This window comes from Oreochromis aureus, linkage group 7, assembly GCF_013358895.1.
Source record: "Oreochromis aureus strain Israel breed Guangdong linkage group 7, ZZ_aureus, whole genome shotgun sequence".
In the NCBI taxonomy this organism is placed as follows: domain Eukaryota; kingdom Metazoa; phylum Chordata; class Actinopteri; order Cichliformes; family Cichlidae; genus Oreochromis; species Oreochromis aureus.
In genome coordinates, this window is record NC_052948.1 from 20,539,619 (window position 1) to 20,558,287 (window position 18,669).

Genomic DNA, 18,669 nt, shown 5'->3' on the forward strand with positions numbered 1-18,669 from the left:
TGACAGCTTATTAGCACACGGCTGTGAAGGGAAAGGTGAAAGTCTGCATTACAGCTTTCCCGCCGATGTGTCATCTTCATGCCCACATAATCTCGATTCTCCCACTTGTTAAGATTTATTTCACCACTGCTGCAGAGATTTCGCAATCTCATAACTTTCCTCAAACAGCCAAAAACCATATTCTCTTTCTTCACTGCACACAGAGCACAGCTGCTCTGCTCTGCTGAGAGGACTTTAATTACTACAAAAGGCACGGAATGAGTATCTTGTCATAATGTCAGCTTGCAAAAAAATGATTGTTAGCGGCACGAGACTAACGCGATGGAACAGTGCTCGTGAAAAATTGCAAAATATAATTTACTGAAACAGTAATGAGGTTGTAACGAGAAGAATTAAAACAAGCAGAAGTTTGGAGTTAAGCATATAACAGTGTATTCTTCTTAAGCTTCATATCTCACAGTGTTTGGATTTGTTAGGAAAGAGTGAAGATTTGATTTTCCTCCAGGCACTAAGATTGCAGTCCTGATCGGACCCTTATCATTTGTGACAAGAGAATTTGTGCACATGGTCTTGTCACCCACGTATTATTGCTCAGGCTGAATGTGATTGAAACTCACAGCAGTATAACAGCTTTTTGTCAGCCTGGTTACAGTGCTTAAGAAAAACATAGGGTTACTCTTATTTTCCTCAATCAGTGATGAAAGGCTTTTTTATAAAGCAGCAAACCAGGCTAAATGATGACCTTCTAAATTGGTGAGATGCCATTTCCTCCCTAGCTTGCGATTTATCTGCTTTAAGGTGCACATTTGAGAGTTATACCAGGGAGTCAACCTCTTCTGATTTGAGGCTTTCTTTTTCAGTGGAGCTACTGTTTCCAGAATCGTACACAGTGAAGATGAAAAATTATTGACGAGATAATCGACCTCTGTGGGAGTAGCATTCAGGCAGCTGCTCTGCGCTGTGTCGGCATCTGGCATTGAAGAAGTTTCAGTGCCAGGTGAATATTCTTTTTCTTGATTGATCTTTGTGAGTTAACTTAAGTAATTACATCATCCAAATCATTAACATGTCTTTTAGACCCCACTCCTACAAGACTGTTCAAAGATACCATTAATTAATGCTTCAATCTTAAATTTGATCAACCTATCTCAGTTACCACAGGCCTTCAAGCTGGCAGTAGTAATTTGGAGACTTTCAGTCAGGTTTCAGTGCAGTGGTTTGTATCATAACTCTCTATCATAGCAGTTTGTTTAAATAAATACAGAGTCCTCTTTGCAAACTAAAGTTAATTATGGAGTTCCACAGATATATTTTAACTCCTATGCAGATGGCAGAACTTTATTTGTTCATTAAGGTAACACACACACCAATTAGTTAAACTGAAGGAATGTCTAAAGACAAAGACGTGGATGACCTCTAATATTCTGCTTCTAATATTCTGCTTCTAAATCCACTTAGAAGTGAGGTTATTGTACTCTCTCCTAAAAGTCTTAGAAATATGGTATCTATCCATTTCTTCCTGTTAAAATTGAGTTTTTCCTTCTCACTGTCACCAAAGTGCTTTCTCATAGTGGTTCGTATGATTGTTGGGGTTTCCTCTGTTTTCTTTGCATTATTGTATGATATTTACTTTACAGTATAAAGCGCCTTAAGGCAACTCTTGTTGTGATTTGGTGCTATATAAATAAAACTGAATTGAATTGAATTATATGTAATAAAAACTAGGCCTACAGGTCAATGGCGCTTGTTAGCTTCAGTAATGAAAACACTTATTTACAGATATGCATGACTATGCCTTCCAGTGACCCCTGAAGTGCCGCTGCACTAAAACATATTAACAAAAAATACCGTACAAAAAACATCAACATCACACATGTACACGCAGCGTAGACACTATGTTAACAACATAAATGTACAAATAATTTAGACGTAATGTCAACAATGTACACGCGCATGTAACTTAGACATAATGTCGCCATTCGTCTTCAGATCAGCTACTACACATAATATATGTAATTTGAAGGATTTTAGTGTTATAAAACTTATTCCCAAAAGCGATATAGATGTTGATAATCCTGGTACCTTAAGTATTTTATATAGTAAGTTTTATCCAAGTTAATAAATGCATCTAGGAAGAGCTAGGAAACAAAGATATATACGACCATTGTAGTAACATAGTGTTAATAATAATAAAATAAAAATAATAATAATCATTTTTGATTTCTTATGTTATATTGAAAGTATTTTAGGTTCTTGTGTTGTTGTCATTAGTTAGGATTTGGTTGAGTTCTACTGTAGTTTTGTTTCCCACGTCTCCTGAGTTATGTCTTTTCCTGTCCTCTGTGTCGTCTGTCTTGTCCTCAGTGTTTTACTTTCAGTTCTGCCTGTGCGTTAGTCTCTCCCCATTCCATGTTTTAATTGTCAAGCTTGTGTTGTCATGTCTGCGTCTCTCCATGTTTCCTGCTTTATTTTGAAGAGTCTAGTGTTTCCATGTTCAGTGTGTTTTGTTTTACTTCCCTTTGTGGTGTCATGTTCATTTGTGTCAGCTGTGTTTCCCCAGGTGTTTCCACTTCCCTCATTACCCTCCTGTGTATTTAAGTCTTCTGTCTCTTACTGTTCTTTGTTGGGTCGTCTGTTGTTGTCATGTCAAGTCTCGTCAGGTTCTGCTTCTGGTCAGGTTCATGCTCATGTTTCACATCATTGCGTTCCATTCTCCAGCTGAGATTCTTGTTCATGTTTTTGTCACAGTTTTTCATAGTTAATCTTAGTTTATCCCAGTATAGGTGTCCGTTTAGTTTTCCCCTCTTTTTGCTTTGTTTCTTGTTTATGATATTCAGCCACAATAAAGGCTTGCTTTTTGTTAAACCTTAGTTTGCTTCCCCATCTCTGCTTTTGGGTCCGTTCCATAAATACACCAGCGTGTCTCACCGTGACAAAATCACTATGTAGTTTGTGATTTACATTTTTTAGGGCTTAAAAAACACACAATTAGGGTCCTCAAAACAGAAAAAAAATTATAGCACATCCTAGAACCTGTAAAACATACATGAACCGATATGGTGAAGCTTACCTACAATAAGAAAAATACTCAGTTATGAATAATTTCCATAAGAGTGCCCATACTTTAAAAGCATGAAAACCTCACTTTGTTGTTTTGGTTTCTTTGCGGTCTGACCTAGAGCCAAAAACACACACTGTAGCTGCTGCATACAAACCAGGCAGCCTCTTCTATATCTGCATCTGACCCACAAATTCAGCTCAGACACAGAGAAGTAACACACCTGCTCACAGAGATGAAAATGCTACCACTGGATATAACTACGGCACAGCTGCTGCTGCTGCTGCAAACAACAAGGAAGAAAGGAAATGATGGCTTCTCTTAGACGCATATTAAAACAGGCGTGATCAATAAGAACATGGATTTATGGTCTCCCTCTCCCACACAGGAACACACACACAGAGGAATACAAAAAAAAGAAGAGGCGAGAGGATAGATAAACAGTGAAGTAAGATAACTGGGTAAAACAATGAGATAACAGAAGAGGTGATGCTTCAACATAACCAACAAATGTCTGTTTTGAGAAAGCAATAGGAAACAGATGAGCATGGGAAGGGATAAAAGAAGACGGGGGAGGGGGTCGCAGGCCTGTCAGACTCTCTGGTACTCTCTCACTCCCTGGCTCTCCCAATAACTGATCAATCAATTCTGCTTTTAATCTTGCCCAGTGGCTCATAATCAAATTAACTGCCTCCCTGCCGCTTTCTGTGAAACAGTGTGATGTAACCCAACACAGCTGCCTGTGTGGAGTCAGCAAAGTAATATTTGTCCATTCAGTTCCTTCTGTCCTGCCTCCTCGCATCAGTCTGCTTCCAAGCTGGCTGCACTTTGACTTTCTGGTTTGGACGGCACAGTAAAGTAAAAGTAGCCGGCGCCACTTTTTAAAAAGTCAGCACTGGCCGGTGCCAGTGGAGGCAAGAAGACTCTGCGTGTTGGAGCCAGTCAACGCCATCACTCACTGAGTTTAAAGAACAAATCCCCAAACTCTAAACTTTTACAGTACAAAAGCACAGGAGGTCATGGTCATCGTACTGCAGATTTATTATGTGAAAAATGGAGCTGCATAGGAATTTAAACTTGATCTTGTGAGGGATACTTCTTTTTTTTTCCCAAAATAGCTTTTTAAAAATTATAATGCTACTTAAGTAGCTTAATAGGTCACAAGTTGTATAGTCAAATATATAAAAGTATCCAAACTCAATGTACTCATGTGTAATTATGCTTCAGAATCATATACATATTATTGGAGGGACATCAAACATAAGGCCCGGGGGCCAGAATTCACCCAGCAAAGACTCCAATCCAGCCCATTGGACATTATTAGAAAATATGAAGGAGTGCATAGATTTTGAACTTTTAACTGTACTTTCATAATTTGTACAGCTTTTCCTATTGATAAAGATGGCCCGCACATATTGCCATTTATACTACATCAAAATAATTAACTCATAGATAAACGATTGACAGGAAAGTTCTTATTTTTCTGCAGTTAGTGAGTCCAAAGTAAATTAACAAAATCTTTATATTTTATAATTACAAAGTGCAATAGTTACATTCAGAATATACATGTAGTAGAGTGAAATCAAAAAGCAACGTAGTACTAGTACAAGTACTCTTGTGGATTAAAAAATTGATGTATCTCTAGTCCAATGACTTTTGTGAGGTGGCACCAGGAATGGGGGTCAATCATATTTTAGATGGGGCTGGTGTCACCCCATGCCCCCCTTCTTGACACGCCCCTTTTTTCTGTCTATCGTCATCCAGTTAGACATATTCAGACTCAATTGTCTTGGACTGTAACTGGTGACAGTGGTCATTGTTGTGCTTCAGGTGCAAACTTGGGGCTCACTCTAACAGACCCTGCAGCAAGCACTACTAACAGTCTGCCTGCATGTATTCACTCTAGGTACTCAGACTTCCTCCAACAATCCAAAGTTAATCATGTTAGGTTATTTGGGGATTCTACATTCACAAATTCAAGCATGAATGGATGGATGTCTCTTCTGTGCTGGGCTTGAGATGGACTGGCAATCTATCATATGAGTATGCTGTGTGCCATGGTGTCCCAGTGACTGATTGAGTGAGTGTCAAGATGTCTGCAAATCAATTTTAATCCAAAGTAGACTTGATGGGGGGGAGAAGAAAAGGTATTTTTGCAAAAGTAGAATGCAGAGAGCTGTTTGCTTTTCATCTAATGTGATTACCCAGCGGAGAGCTGCTTAAACAACTCTCACAACCGGAATTTGATTTGTCCCCAGAAATTTGGAGGTTAAATATTTTCTCTCATTCTTTGCCAGAGAGAGAAAAAGCTGTGGGTGTTTTGTGATGAAGAAAAATGCAGTCAAATGTCCAAAAGGCCGATATACAGCACAGAGTGGATAAACAGAAGCACTACTCCTGTTTGGTGGAGTTAATGATGGAGTAACATTTGTTAGGATTTTGCCTTCTGTCACAGGATGACAGAACATGCTGTTATTACAGAATCAGCTCAATCATGGACGCATCACAACATAACCACGGTCCTTAAAATTATAGCCTGTTAAAATTTGCTGACTGTTTGCATTTATTCCTGCACCTGAAATGAGTTTTTCCATGCCAACAGTTTTTCATCAGTTTTGTAATCAAACCTGCTGCCCTCAGATTAAAACAGAAAAGCTAATGTGCTTATGTGTGATGTTTTGCTCTCTGTCCCTGTAATTAATTATACCCACTACTTATGAGATTAACCACTTCACAATTTGACTAATAAGGACAGGGAAAGCACTTAGTGCTGGGAAAGTGTCTGCTGGACCTGCTTTAATGTCTCAGATAAAGGTTTGCTCCATTTCAGTAATGTGAAAGTGGGTGGAAGCCTAAATTCTCCAAAGAGGTTAAAGGCTCTGAGCACAGATTTATTGATTAACTCTTAAGGAACTGCACTCAAGTGCAAAATTATTTGGGCAGAAGTAGGTACTTACTTTGAACACTTTTAGCTTTAAACCTATAGCCTGAATGGCCCAATGCTGGACTTCCTGTTTATTAGCATCAATGTTGTATCGCTTCAAGATAACAATGAAGTTAAGCAGCCACTTTTATACGGTGTCAACACTGCTCAAAGGCTGCTAGCTTCTTAGAGCTGAAGTCTCCTAAATCTGATTCATCTCGGGACACTTTATGATTCTCTCTGCAGCCTGCTGCTTTTTGAGGCATCTCCGGGAGAGGTGAGCTCTAGTTACATTTGGCAGCAAAACTGCTCTGACCACAGTCATTCGCCATAAAAAACGAGGCAATCCATTACACGGTCTGGTCTGGAAATATTAGCTGTGATACATTAAGGGAAACCCAGTCCTTGTTGTTAAGAAATACCATTTTGATAATGGCTGTGGGCCTCGGGTGTTACAGTAGCCTCACAGAGCTGGTGTTCGTCTGAGTGCTCTCAGTTTTCTTAATGTAATAACACTTTTTTCCCGAGGAGTTCAACACGGACACGGGAGGTGAAGAGAGTGTGTTAAGGCTGAAAGAGAGAGAGCATGTGTGTGTGTGTGTGAGAGAGAGAGAGACAGGGAAAGCCCATGACAGAGAGGGAGAAAGAGGAGTAGGTGTTAAACGAATGGCTGAGATGATTGCGAGTGCTGGTGGAGGAATCAAATTCTGAGGAGCTCGTATTTCAACTCAGTGATGGGGCAAAACTCCCAGCGACACACACGTCGCTTCACACAGACCTCCAGCACGATTAGGAAAGTGCAGGAAAACACTCATGGAGGAAGCCAGACTAACGAGATGAATCCCCTCATTTCAAATGTCAAAATAAAAGTAAAAAAGAAAATAGGTATTTTAAATCCTCTTTAGATGTTAAGTTCACTTTGTCTTTACTAAAAACACCTCTGAAGTACAGAGAGTCTGCTCCTACACATCTTTTGACTGATACAACAGGGTTCCCAGGGAGTCGGTACAAACAGTCCTCTTAAGAGTAAAAGCGAGGCCCCTAAAGTCACAAATATCACTGCAGAAAACACCAAGCAGGAAGGAGCATTAACTAAATTACTATCTTTAAGGCATAATTATCTACATCATTTAATAGCGTTATGGTGGAAAACATTCAAATTAAAAGCTCAACTTGCATAATTTTCCTCTCTGTGAGATCCTGACATTGTTTCCCAGCCTTTAGTGTGTATCTGTTACCTCCTTGTTTCCCTCAGGATGGGTAATGTTTAAGCTGCTGGCACTTTAGCCAAGTGGTGACATCATGTTTCATTTGAACTACACTATCTGTTTTTTTAAGATAATAATAAAAAAAAACATTTGGAGGAAAACCTGGAAGATTAAAGAACTAACTAACCAAGAGTGCCGCTAACAATCACTGAATTAATGCCATCCTCTTGTTCCATGTCATTCACCATCTCAGCTTGTTTGTCTCTTTTAAAAACACTCATTAAAGATTTATCTCACGAGACTTGGCTGAACCCTAATTTATATCATTTGCCACAAACAGAGATAGGAATTTCGTGACCACGGTACAGAAAGTTCTTTCATATTTCTATCCTACACAACACAACAATTATCTAAGTTTGCATAAACTGTATATAAAAGATGGACATGGCCACTACGACATCACCCACTGGTTTGTAAAGTCCTCATTTGAATTCTTGGTTTTAGCTTTAGCTGTTGCCATGTTATTGTTTTTTGGGCCAAAAGTGACTTTGGCCCATGATGGTGCAGTGCGAGGTTATCAGCTAACACTTGGCATCTTAGTATGAGGAGAATCCATACAGTATGGCTACATCACAAACAGGTACCTGCTAATGACTTTCATGAATAAATTTAATGAACACAAATAAAATTACAAAATTTCACTCACCAAAAATGGAAGCTAAGATTTCTTGTATGCGTTCTTTGTCAGACAGTTGTATTACAAAATGTTCGAAACTGAAAACAATAAATAAAAATTCATAGGAAATAGTGACGGCCCCATACAATAACAATAAAAGGACTAAAACACTGAAACTAATAAAAAATAAACAATAAACCGACATAAGAAAATCTACCTTGAAAAATAAACTGAATTTTTTAAAAAGTCAAAATGAAATACACATTTAAAACTAATATAACATTTCAAAACTACAATAAACTCTTGTTGCTTCACATTTTCCAGTGGGCCATATTGGAGTCCTGGGTGGCCGATTCTGGACCCTGAACCTTATATTTGACACCCCTGCTATAGAGTAGTAAAATTAAACACAAACTGTCAGCCTACTAACTAAAAAGGTTACTTACTAGGTTAATAACTTTAATCCACCTCTGTGAAAGTGAGCTAGAAGGTTTTGCAACAATAATCAACTCCAAAGTATCCCGAACTTTCCAATGATGCCAACGTTTTCACCCCTGCTTTAAATGCTTAACAACAAACGTCTGTCTTAAAGCAACTTTTAGCCGTCTCCATATTTCCACAGCATCCTCACTGTTGCCTTTCAGACCTGCACCAAGTTTTTTTGTTTGTTTGTTTGTTTGTTTTTTGACTCAGATGGAGTTCGGCAAAAGTGGTGCTGCACGCACAGCTCCCGCTTCTCGCAGTGCCGTTTCATATTAATTTTAACCTGTGCAGCCGTGCGCATCTAACCAGTCTCACGTGCCCTGCGCCTGCACTTCAGTCCACTTGCAACGCAAATCAATATTTGGATCAAAAAGCCAGGCAGAGAGATACACACACACACACATACACACACATAGCTACACACAGAGAGATAAGCGAAGCAAATCCCGCCATCCCGTCTGCTGGAATGTATTCACAAGCGTCTCTAATGAATTTAAATGAATCCCCTCACTGCCAGCAAGGAAGCCCGGGAGCAAGGTCCCGGGTCTGGGTTGCATGTTTATGCTCAGCGGGAGCGCACGGAGCTGCTGGCAGGTGGTCGACCGAGCCAGCCGGCCGGAGTATGCACGCATTTCTTACCGGGAGTTTTCTTTTGGCGCAGTGGGGAGGAAGGAGGAAGAGGAGGTGGGGGATAGACCAACTCCACCGCTCTCCCTTCTTCAGGCGGCTCTCTCCATCCGATGACAGCGGTGCCGGTCGGGTTTATCTACACCGGGGAGCTGGAGGGAGGGACACGGCGTTCACGCTGATGATGGTGCTGATAGTGGAGGAGCTGCTGCTGGGTCAGCGCATCCGGAAGCGTTCAGACACGGCCAACCGGAGGAGGAAGAAGAGGGAGAAGAAGAAGAGGAGGAGGGTTTGATGTTCAACTCGGAGGGGTCCGTGTGTCTCCGTCACTGAGGTCTGCAGAAAGCTGCAGCCAGAGCCGCAGATGAACCTCCGACCGACTGCACAAATAAAGTCCCACCCCTGCAGCGCAACTTCTACCTTCGGGCCGCTCGATAGACGCGACCACCGCCTCCTCCTTCAAGGCTTCACAACAGCAGCAGTGGGGAGGACCTGCCTGCTCTACGTGCACACACTGTTGTTACACAACCCCGCGCACGGGGAGGAGGTGTGTGTGTGTGTGTGTGTGTGTGTGTGTGTGTGTGTGTGAGTGAGTGAGTGAGAGAGAGAGAGGGAGAGAGAGAGAGAGAGAGTGAATGAGAGAGAGAGGTACACAGGTACACCCAAACTTTTGAAGTCACCCTCAGCATCCCTCCACAAACCTGACGCCTATGAAAACTCTCCTGCGCCCCCCCCCCCTCAAATGATCAAAATCTGTCTGCTGAACAAACCTCCACCTCCTCCTCCACCACCACCACCACAACCCTGATTCATCTGAGATTTGAGCTGTTAGGGATGATTCAGTGTGAAATTGCATAACTGTCTGTGCTGGAGGTTGGCATGGTGCAGTAATGAAACCTCTGATAAGAAAAACATAGATCAGTCCTCATTTCCCCCAAATAATTCTAATTAAACGATTTTCAACCTTCTGCCTTTGTGCACTCACTACATGCTGCAGTCTGTTTTAATGAGTGAAATGCTGCAAAGACACAGCTCAAATTATATGTGATTTTTTTTAAAAACATTTTAATCAGTTTGATCAGAAAATTTTTCTACTTTTACAAGCCCAACATTGTAATTACAAACCATCAGCTGGTCTTTAAAACATTATTAGAAACAAATAAAAGTGATGCTAATAACTGAGCTGAAAACTAACACAGACAGTTCTTGCTGGAAATAGTTTTCATTCATCTCAGGAGGGCATACTGTTGACAACAGTTTTGCATATAAAATGCTTGAAATATGAAATAAGACCAAAGTCTGAATTTTAAAGGGGACATGCTTCACTCAATCCCAAGTCCTTGAGTCCCACAGTTCAGACTACATTTTATTCATACTGGGCCTTGGCAAAGCTGCATATCTACTGTCAGCTCTCCCAAAAATTAATTTTATAGTCCTTTTAGCAAGCTTTATTCTGATTGGCTGCCCCTCACAGCAGTTGCCCAGAGCTGTGCGTGCTAAAACCAACACATAAGGTGTGAAATTTTCTGCATCAGCTCTGAGATAACAAATGTGCAGGATTTGACACAATATGTGTTGTTTTTAAATGTTTTTGTTTTACATGTGTTAAAGTGTGTACAACACATTCTTTTCGGGTTTTTTAAAGATTCTTTCTAAGAGTGCTAAGAGGCTCTCTGTTCTAATCAACATCATAGTGCCACAATTAGAAAACTATGTTTAAAGCAGCTTGAAGCCATGACATCCAGCTTATGTGAGTTACTATGCTCATGGCCATGTTTAATATGAACAGCTATCACTGGAACACACATGACAAAAGGAGAATAGCATAAAAGATCCTTTTTAATGCACACACGATCACCTTGAGGACCTTCTATTTGCAAAAAGTTGCAAAATCCACTTTTGAATTTGCAAAAAGTTGTGCAAAACCGTGCAAATTCCAGCTAACATCATATAAAATAATAGCTATAAAACCTTTAAATAAATAACAAAAACCATAAAGGACAATTTAGGTGTTTATTCAGCAGTTCGGACAGCTACACTTTAAGAACTTTCCCAATCGTATAATAACTCTCAATTCTGGAGGTGTTGTCATAGCTCACCTGAATGAACGGCCATCGCCGCAGGATCCTCTGAGCACCAGACTGACCTCTTTGATCTCATTCAACTGGATTCAAATGAGCCAAAACTGTGGCTCAAAAATCAGGCGGAAATGCTATGTTTTGATTTTACCACCCATAGGACACACACACACATGCACCCACATCTTTTGTGATTATTCGCTGATACAGATTAGACACACAGCTGTGTGCTGATGAAGAACTGCAAAGTTGTTATTTTGGCCCAAAGAGGTGATTTAATTTGTTTATGTAATGTAAATACATGTACTTGCAGGTATTTACTGCTTTTCACAGCTTCACAGTGGCTTGAATGTGGTACACACTACTAAACAGAGTCAGTCACCAAAGAGATTTGAAAACGCTGCATGCTGTTTTTCTTTAGCATGCCGCCATCTGGTGGCGAACATTGGCAGAGAACTACATCTTCTTATCAGCTGTTTCCTTCAGGGGTCGCCATAGCAGATCATCTTCCTCCGTCACACCAACCCTCTGCATGTCAATACAATCTTCACTCTATCCATCAATCTACTCTGAGGTCTTCCACCTTTCCTCCTGCCTGGTAGCTCCATCTTCTGCATCCTTCCAATACATCCACCATCCCTGCTCTGCATGTGTCCAACCATCTCAGCCTTGCCTCTTTAACTTTGTCTCCGAGCTGCTCGACCTCAGTTGTCCCTCTGATGTCCGTTCGAAAATCTTAGCATCTTTAACTCTGAAACTTAGAGCTCAGCCTTCTGTCTGTGTTTGTCACTTTCACATTCTTCAAACTATACATCATAGCAGGTCTCACTGCCATGTTACACACATTCCCCTTCACTCTCGCTAGATCATATTACAATAAAAGCAAAACTAGGGGGGGGATTTTGCTTTAACTAATTCTGAAAGCTATCACGGAGGCAAGCAGACAGTACCAATACAGGCATTTGGGATAAACAGAAATTTGTTTAAAAAGAAATGTTTATTCCTTAAAACCACTTTCAATGAGGTTTTTAAGTAATGAAAACCTAATTTAAAGACAAACTGCTGACTTCTTTACAGAGTAAAAAAAGAAAAGAAAAGAAAGATGTTTCCAGTTTTAGATTTCCCACTGTAAATAATTTAAAGGCTCATTATCAGCATTGAGCTTGGGGGCTATTCTTATTTTGCTGATGTGGCTGTATCAATTCAGGTCAAGAATGACCTAAAATAAATATTCTGATTTTCAAGAAAAACAATGTAACAAAAACTGTTATGTAACAAAGCGGACTGAAAGACTGAAATCCTTTCTTTTCTAAACAGTTAAATCAAGCAAAAATGACAAAGAGCACAAAGAGTATATATAAAAAACATATATTTATTGTTCTGTTACTGTTGGTTAAATTGAACAACAATAAATGGCTGCAGGCCAGGAGACATACTGTACACATAAAGCCCTGGAGAGCTTCCGTTTTTAGATTCAGTGGCAGTTAACAACGCAAAAGAGAAAACCAGAGCAGAAAGAGGAACAGAAAACAATGTCTGCCGTACTCCAAACGGCGGATGAATATTAGGGTTCAGCGGTGCGTTCAAAAGTCATCCTTCAGCCAAAGTGGTTTTTCTCCTACGCAGGTAACTTTACAAGAGGGGTAAAAATACTGTACATTGTTCTTGGCATGAATGCAACTGAATGAATGGGATCTTTTACAATTGATTCTTTGTGTAGCACAGTGATAACTACTCACCTTGTTCTTCCTCCAAAACATGCAAGATGGAAGAAAATCAAGTAAAGCTTTTAAAAGATAAAATGATTATTAGACTCTAGTGACAGAAATAGAAGTGCTCCGTACGCCACAAAATAGAGTGTGGATTAAAATAGATAAAGGTTATATATATATATTTATACTATATTTAATATATAAAGGCTTAACTCTGAATACGAGGACAGCCGCCAGTGCTGCCCCACACACATTCCTCAGTACACAAACCCTTGAACACAGTAACAAACTTCAACCTGCTTTGTCTCATTTTTTGCTCCGTGGACCACAAAGTTTTTGCACATCTGAAATAAAGTAAATTTGCAGCACCAGTCCTCCAAGTATTAAATTCTGGGATAAAGATATTATTCGGGGTGTTTTGTTCGACACATTAAATTCAATGGTAACACTTTATAATACAGCCGGTGACTGAGAGCATACTTCCCTTGTAATTAAATGGAATTTTAATGTATTTTATTTGAAATGACAATGTAATTATATTTAGATACAAATACTTCAAGATAGGGAACACAGGAATAATGGTGTAACAAGTTAGGTTTTTATAGGAATCAAAGAAATAATTACACTTTAAGTACTGCATAAGTTCTTGGTACTTTATAGAAAAACATTATCTTACGTTGTAAGTACACTGCACTTTCTGGGTCATGGGAGCGGCTTAACCACGCCCAACTTCTAGGTATTTACTGCGAAGGAGATACACGTTTTACTGTAATTAGAGTAGTTTTAAGTAAAGCATTAGTAAAATGGGACAACTGAATAACTGGACAATCAACATGCACGTCAGCATAATGAACATTAAATAAAGGTGTAAAAGGCAAGGTTCAGTCACTCCATAATACAGATACACCCCGAGAAGTAGAGCATACTTATGATGTACAAAAGGACAATATTGTTTGTCTGCAAAACTAACAGGTAATTACACATTGCCTAAAATTAGTTACCTCTGACTTAAAATTACTTACTGTGTAATTTGTGTCTCCTTTCCTGTAAAAATATCTGGAAATTAGGCAAGGTTGAGGCACTCCATAATTGGGCCACGCCCTGAAAAGTACAGAGTACTTATGGTCTAAGATGGGGAAATATTGTTTGTTTTTCTCGCTAAATTTCATAGAAATTACGCAGTACTTACCATTACTTACATTATGATTATTATTTCTTTGTTTCCAGTAAAAATCTAACCTTACCCCCTTATTCTATTATACGACCTTTTAAATATTTGTATGTGGATATAATTACATTGCAATTTCAAATAAAATATGTTAAAATTCCATTTAATTGCAGGGGAACTACACCCTTAGTCACGGACTGTGTTATAAAGTGTTACTGGTTGGGGAAGCTGAGGCTTCTGTACATGTCTTGGTTTTACTGACTCCAGACTGGAAAGTCAATAACACAGAGCTCGTTTAATTCAGAGTGACAAGCAGAAGCATCAATACAGGATTTACTCTCCTACTGGTAAAGGGGGAAAAAAGAAGAGGGGAAACAAACAAGATAGGAGGAATGGAAGCAAGTGTCAGTGGTTGTGTAATTAGTTTCTCTCCAAGATAGAATTTATATATGAAACAAAGTGGTTCAACAAAAAAAAGCACATTTGTAGAGCAGATGAGAACAAATGTCCGTTTCAGTCCACGCAAACGTTTACATTCCACACGCTGCAAAACACATCAGATCCAGCTCCTCAGATTCACAGGAACTTTACTCAGTCTCACCGTGTGCTCCGGGCTCCACCGAGGGGCACCAGCGTTCCAAATGTAAATGTGCAAATGTCATCCGTAATGCAGAACCGTTCAAAAACAACTCGACAAAAAGATAAAACGATCGACAAAGAATAACTTTTTTGCAGTCCCTGAAATATCCCATCCACTATAAGAAGTACTTTCCACTGAACTTTACCTTGCTTCTTAAGTTGCAGGATTGAAATGAAACTGATCAGTTTATGTGCCACAAAACAAAACAAAACAAAAAGGAAGAGAGTATTAGTAAAAGACTGCATAATGCTGTTACCTCAAAAAGAAATAACAAAAGACAGGTATTAATTGCACATACGCCGACAAGAACCCAAACCAGCAGCCAGGGCGGTCGAGCCTTTTCCAATTTCGAAGCGTAAAAAAAAACATTAAATGAAAAGCCAAGTTTAGCTCAGCGTTCGTCACCCACCTCTACAAAGCTCTGTGCAGAAATGTGTTATGATAGATTATTATTTATTTTTTAATTTATTTTGTTAATTTCAACTTCATACTGGCTTTTGAATTTCTAAAAGCACAATGAGTAAATGAGGAAGTCTCAGCTGTGCAAATGTCATGACTAAAATATATTAAATTCAATGTTTAGCCACGTCCTCATGTCTGGCCAAAGCTTGTTTTTCCTCCACTCCCTTCATTTCAAATCCACCCTACACCCCCCTTTTTTCTGATTCAAATAAAACTTGCTTATAATACAACACTGCGTAACAAAGAGTCAAATTATTGGGATGAAACTCTCCAAATTCTCAAAGTTTCCTTTCTAAAATTCTGACCGTGGTGTCCCTTTAGATGTCAGACAAAACTTGCAGAATATCAATACGCATCACCGTAAAAGCTTAGTTATTTCATTTCACACTCCCTCAAACCCTGTAGACAGATGGCATGAAAATGATATTTAACACGGAGTACTCACAACTCTCCAAGTCTGGAGACTTGTCTCAGAAACACAAAATCTTAAAATAATTCTTCACAAGTTTGGTAAAATCCTCAGTTTAGTACTTGTGGAGTGATAAAACTCATGATATGTGAAGACGCGGGGCATTGATGAGGAGAGCCAAAATGATTTCAATTAGCTTGAATGTTTTAGGGCTGTTATTTGGACTTGCTTTGAGAACACAGTGTCTGAAAGCCACGTTTTTCTGCTTTTGATAACCCTGATCATGGCGCCTGGGCGTTTGAGGGGAATGAGCGTCTCGCACGGCCGATTCAGTCCAAGAAGAAAACACAGACACAGCACAAGCAGCTGTTTTGTTTTAGGTGAGCACTGTGGAGCTGACTATTAGCTTACATCACACTTTTAACATCAGCAGAGGGACCACACAGGGGGGATATGTTGGCTCTGTTGCCATAGTAACAGTTGGGCAGAGAAACTCAGAGTGGCTGTGAAGGAGTCAAGTGGAAGGTGTGTGCTGGATGTATTTGAGTTTGGTTCTGTGCTGGGTGCACTGGCTGGTTCTCATTCGGAGATGGGGGATGCTGTTGGGGCTGCTGCAGGATGTGCACCACCCGGCTGAGGGTCTCTGTGGTGGCGAACGCCAGGTACTGGCAGCACAGCCAGTCCTCCAGGCTCACACCACAGGCGTTGTCCAGCGAGCGCTCTGCGAACTTGATCATCATCAGTGTCCGCTTGAGGTCCAGCCAGTTCTGCAGGGTGGCCTCGCGCTGGCTCGAAGTGGCCCCGGACATAGGCCCGGTGCTGCTGCAGCCCAGCGCCTGAAACAAGTCCTCCCGAGGTCCCCAGAGGAGGCACTGGAGGCAGGCCCGCGCCTCGGCCATCCGGATTCTTTCGGAGGGGTTAACGGTGAGCAGCAAGCGCGCCAGCTGCTGCAGCCCCTGTGAGTAAAGTGATCTCACCGGCAGCGGTGGAAGGTCGGCCCAGGTGTACTCCCGCTCCTTCAACTCCGGCGTCTCCTCAAAGGGGTTGGGTCGGTGCAGCATCTCATAGATCAGAATCCCGGTCTGGAACTCATCACACTTGCGGTACTGGGTGGCTGTGATGATTTCGGGTGCCAGCCTCGACTGGTCGCGCAGCGTGCCGGGGTCAGTGGCCATGAGAGTAGTCTTTTGTTTCGCTTGGGAGAAGTTGCTGATGATGAGGCGTGCGGGGCAGGTGGAGTTGGCGGCAGCGGTGGCTGCGGCGCTTGCCCCCGAGCTGCTGCCGTTGCGGTTATTGTTGGGCTCAAGTAAGTCCAGATTCCAGGGGTTGCCAGGTTGGCATTGGACCAGCAGCAGGTTTTCGAGTCGCAGGTCACAGTGGGTCACGTGGAAAGGTTTCATGTGCTCCAGCCCGGAGCACAGCTGCAGTAGCAGCAGACAGACCTGACGCTCATACAGCTCCGGGTTTTGAGTGTGCCGGCTCATGCCTTCCCTGACAAAGTCGGCCACTGTTTGGAAGGGCACCTCACGTGTGATCACCACCACTCGGCTCCTCAAGCGGCCAGCTGTGTTCATGTGACCCGCAGCCGGGACTTCATCTAGTTTCCTATTTGGAGAAGGCGATTTTGAATCTGCCATCTTAGCCTCTTTGTCCTTTACTGTTGGCCCCCCTTCTTCCTTATCTGCTTCTTCCTCCTCTTCTTCCTCTTCCCAGGGCAGTAGGCGGGCAGGGACATCAGCCAGGAAGTGGCCACAGTCCTGCTGGATGTTGAAGTGCACTGGCAGGCTCTGCCTCACTGCGAGGCTGTGGAAAAACTGCTGCTGGGTCTCCTTCACCTGGCTCCGACAGATCTGAAGAAGTACAGATAAATGTCAGAGAAAAATCACCGTCAGTGCAATGTCTTGAATTGAAGATGAGAATTCAATCACTCTAAAGCCATTTTCTTAACTTATTTGTCCATTTACCAGCAATGAAACATAGGGGAAACTTTAATGATATTCTAGTTTTCTTACTGTCACGAAATAACCTTCCGATTCTGTGAAACACAGCAGAAACGACACAAATGAGCCACACTGTTACCCTTAGTGTCAGCAAAAACATCGGCATCGTTCCTTTATTTTGAGTCTCTGTCACATACACTGTCCTGCTGTCAGAAATGCTTACTGAAGCATCGGATGTGTATCGATCCATGGCTAAAAATACACCTCGAAATGCACCCCTTACCCCTGTCAGTGCACAAATTGGTTAAAAAAAAAACAAACAAACAAGATGCTTAGCTGCTTTAGGAAATAACTTCGAGGTTTTAAACATGAAACCTGTCACAGGCGGGGACAGGGTTGTGTATTTTAAGAACAAACACACGGTTGGTTTCAGTCTTTTCATGAGATCTGTTCACAATATGATCATAAACATTGCTTTTACTGGGATTTATTTTTAAAGTAAATCAGTCAATACCTGACCTTTTAGTTATCTTCCTGTAATTCCTATATACTGTGTTTTCATATGGTCGCTGGTAACTAAATTAGATTCATCTCAATGAAATAAAACGGGGTCTACTGGCAGCAGAATTCGCCTTTGGCTGCTGTGGGAGACCTCAAAACAAACAGCGACCTTCTGCAACACCAGGAAAAAAAACCAGAACATTTCAGTGGAGAACTCAAAAACATTTTCTGTTTCTTTCGAAACTCTCTGTCCTGCTCAGTTTCTCTCAAACAATGCAGCTAATGATACACAGAGCCGAAAGAGGCAGAAAGCAGAGCTAAGGCTGTTACAGACAGCACTGAGAGTGTGTCTCTGTCTCCTAAAGCGGTTACAGCCTCCATAGCTCTCATTCTCAATCTTTGATCACAGCACAGTGAGAGGTGAAGCCGAGTCAGAGACAGACTCAGTCTGTGCAGAAAGCATGATGTATTAGATGTCTGGGGTTGAACAACATTCTGTCCCCTTGAAAATGAATAGTGTGGGTTCATTAATAATGATCAAATTTAACCTATTTGTCTTCACTGACGTGCAACGTTTGCAGAAATTACTGTCAGAAATTTAATAAATGTCCCCAAAATACAAAACGACTCAGAGATGTTGTGAGGACAAAAATCGCTAAGTGAGTTTGCTGTAATGCATAAGACTAAACAGTGAGTTGTAAAGATGCTGTTATGAGAAACCTCTGGCAGGTGTCTAACATTATGAATCTGATTTTAGTGTATGTATGGATATATATGTCTGTAT

At 41.0% G+C, this 18,669-nt stretch overlaps 2 protein-coding genes across 5 annotated transcripts in view; both read right to left on the reverse strand.

Annotated features, from left to right (window-relative positions):
* The window catches only part of syt12 (synaptotagmin XII), a 28,866-nt gene extending 19,379 nt beyond the window's left edge, over positions 1 to 9,487 (reverse strand). Inside the window, exon 1 of the mRNA XM_031752802.2 lies at positions 8,988 to 9,487. The gene's annotated coding sequence lies outside the window, so the exon portion shown is untranslated. The remainder of the gene's footprint in view (positions 1 to 8,987) is intronic.
* Positions 9,488 to 14,209: 4,722 nt separating this feature from the next.
* The window catches only part of peak1 (pseudopodium-enriched atypical kinase 1), a 103,240-nt gene continuing 98,780 nt past the window's right edge, over positions 14,210 to 18,669 (reverse strand). For all 4 annotated transcript variants that reach the window (XM_031752804.2, XM_039614809.1, XM_039614807.1 and 1 more), the window contains one exon: positions 14,210 to 17,294. In XM_031752804.2, coding sequence (XP_031608664.1) covers positions 15,939 to 17,294 — 1,356 coding nt within the window. In that variant the 3' untranslated portion in view covers positions 14,210 to 15,938. The remainder of the gene's footprint in view (positions 17,295 to 18,669) is intronic.